Source organism: Stegastes partitus, unplaced genomic scaffold (genome assembly GCF_000690725.1).
Source record: "Stegastes partitus isolate 25-593 unplaced genomic scaffold, Stegastes_partitus-1.0.2 Scaffold0, whole genome shotgun sequence".
Taxonomy (NCBI): domain Eukaryota; kingdom Metazoa; phylum Chordata; class Actinopteri; family Pomacentridae; genus Stegastes; species Stegastes partitus.
The window spans coordinates 3,200,750-3,203,209 of NW_007577731.1; the positions used below are offsets into that span (position 1 = coordinate 3,200,750).

Genomic DNA, 2,460 nt, shown 5'->3' on the forward strand with positions numbered 1-2,460 from the left:
AACAATACTTTATACATATATACACATACATGCTGCACATATGCCTACAAATCCTGTCCACTGGTGTCCTGTACCCTCTCTAAGCTGGAATAATTTGTCATATTCGGCTGGTTTTGCTTCATTTAACGTGGGGATTTTCAAAAGCAGCAGTCTTTAAAGCATCAGTTGAAACTACTTTAGTAAGCACTAACAAGCAAAAATTATTTGAGCCATCCTTTCAGGCTCTTGAATACCAATCTTAAGTCTAAAAAAATGAGCACAAAGGGGACAGGACACAATGCTGGTACATACAATGCCGCCCACTTAACGTCATACCGCTTTATGGAATCATCATAAAATCTTATCACATCATAAAATATCAAAGTCCCGAACCATTTCCTGTATAACCTTTAGTAAAACAGCCTGTTTGCTGTCATAGCATAATGTTGTAATACCGGTTTTTGTCATAACGAAATTCCCCGAAATTGATACCAGGAATAGCTTTTGCTCATTTAAAGTCACGGTCGGCCGATCGTTACGGCTCATGAGCCGAGTCATGCGTGGCAGATTATCACATCCTGGTCAGCCACGGAAGGCAACTTGTTTGTCTGTTTGTCAGTTACCTGCTTATCTGAGATCTGCTTCTTGATCTTTGAACAAACTGTCCCTTTAATCTTGTGAAAACATTCCCATTTTCCTATTTTTCTCGAAGCCTTACTGGAATATCCCAGATACAGTCATAATTCCATCCTGGACCGAGGGTGTGATAATGAACAGGCAGCACTGTTTTACCATCACAGACGGACATTTTTGTGAACTGCTGCTGATTTGAAATGGTCAAAATTTAATGTAGAGACGTCACAACACAATATAGTGTTGATAGTAACCTTAAATACTTAAAACATGAAATGTTTACATGATGTTAATATTATATTAATGCAGTGCCGGTAAATATATAGAGTATAATCTGTAGTTTTTTTGGGGGGGGGGGTTCTAATTTTGCCCAGTATTCTTTACATTTTTTCACACCACAACAGCACTTTTTTAACTCTTAATAATAAGAATATTGTAATGTGCTATAATTGTCTACGGTATAGTGGAGCTCACTTACTTTGAAACAATCCAAGAAGCAAGAAAGAAGCAAAACAATAAAACAGCAGCAAAGCAGACGTGTTATTACATTTAATTTGTCAGAGCTGGACTAAAAACAGGAAGTAAATAAAGTTACTGACCACAGTGACTCGTACGCTGAAGTTATTCGGTCGCTCCAGACCCATGTCCAACACATTACCCACCCCAGGCTGCAAAGAAAACACACAAACACATACACACAGTCAAATCCCAGGAAGTTTGTTGTGTGTTTCTATACAGTTTGTGTGTCTGTGTGTGTGTGTGTGTGTTTGTGGCAGGACTGTGTGTGTGAGCACTTATCCTTCCCTGAGCTTTCCACTCCACTAGCTCTGACTTTTATCCCCAGGTTTCTTTCTTTTTCTCCAAGCTGTCGTCCCTAATTCATAAGGTCAAGACAAGATGGAGTCCCTCCTCCAAACCCTTGTCTTCTGATTCACCCTCTCCTCTACCCCGCTCCATCGCTTTCCTCCCTCCTCCTCCCTCCTCCTCCCTCCTCACCCCCTGGGTTTTTCCTTCCCCTTTGTTATTTCTCTCTGTCCGTCTCTGTCTAAGAATAAAGTCGCGTTTGAGTAACACATAAAGGACGCAGAATGTGAAGATTTTCTCTCTCTCTCTCTCTCTCTCTCTCTCTCTCTCTCTCTCTTTACCTCCCTCTCTCCCTCCCTCTAACACTCGCTCTGTTTCTCCAGTTGTCAGCCGAGGCTTTTACCAGATAGGTTGAATATTTCATGCGGGAGGCAGAAGGGACTGTGGGTGAACATTAGTGGGACCTCGGACTGTTTTATATACTGCCACACAGCACTTCAACAGTTATATAACAGAGGATATCTCGTTATTTATATGCTTATATGGCTATGCCATAGTAACGTATAAAGTATAGCATAGTGTAGCATGTTATAGTATAGTGTAGTGAAGGGTAGTGTAGTAGAGCATTTAGTACAGTAATGGCAGTATATTGCTCATAGTGTAATCTAACAGTGTCGTGTAATAAGTACTTCAGTGTAGTCCTACACAGTATAGTATAGCATAGCATAGCATAGCATAGCATAGCTTAGTATAGTATAGTATAGTATAGTATAGTATAGTATAGTATAGTATAGTATAGTATAGTATCGCATAGTATAGTATAGTACAGCATAACATAGTAGAGTATAGTATTTAGTGCAGTGTTGTGCGACAGTGTAAATAAAAAATATAGTACAATATTATTATTAATATACCATACTATAAAGCATAGTTTAGTCTATAGTATATTGTACTGTATAATGTATAATAGTATGGTGTAGCGTAATAAATAGCACTGTGTAGTACCACACAGTGTGGTGTAGTGTAGTAAATACTATAGCATAG

At 39.0% G+C, this 2,460-nt stretch overlaps 1 protein-coding gene across 1 annotated transcript in view; it reads right to left on the reverse strand.

Annotated features, from left to right (window-relative positions):
* rgs11 (regulator of G protein signaling 11) overlaps positions 1–2,460 on the reverse strand; it is an 11,565-nt gene that overhangs the window by 5,312 nt on the left and 3,793 nt on the right. The window contains 1 exon segment of the mRNA XM_008294632.1: positions 1,212–1,280. Within this exon segment, the coding sequence (XP_008292854.1) occupies positions 1,212–1,280 (69 nt within the window).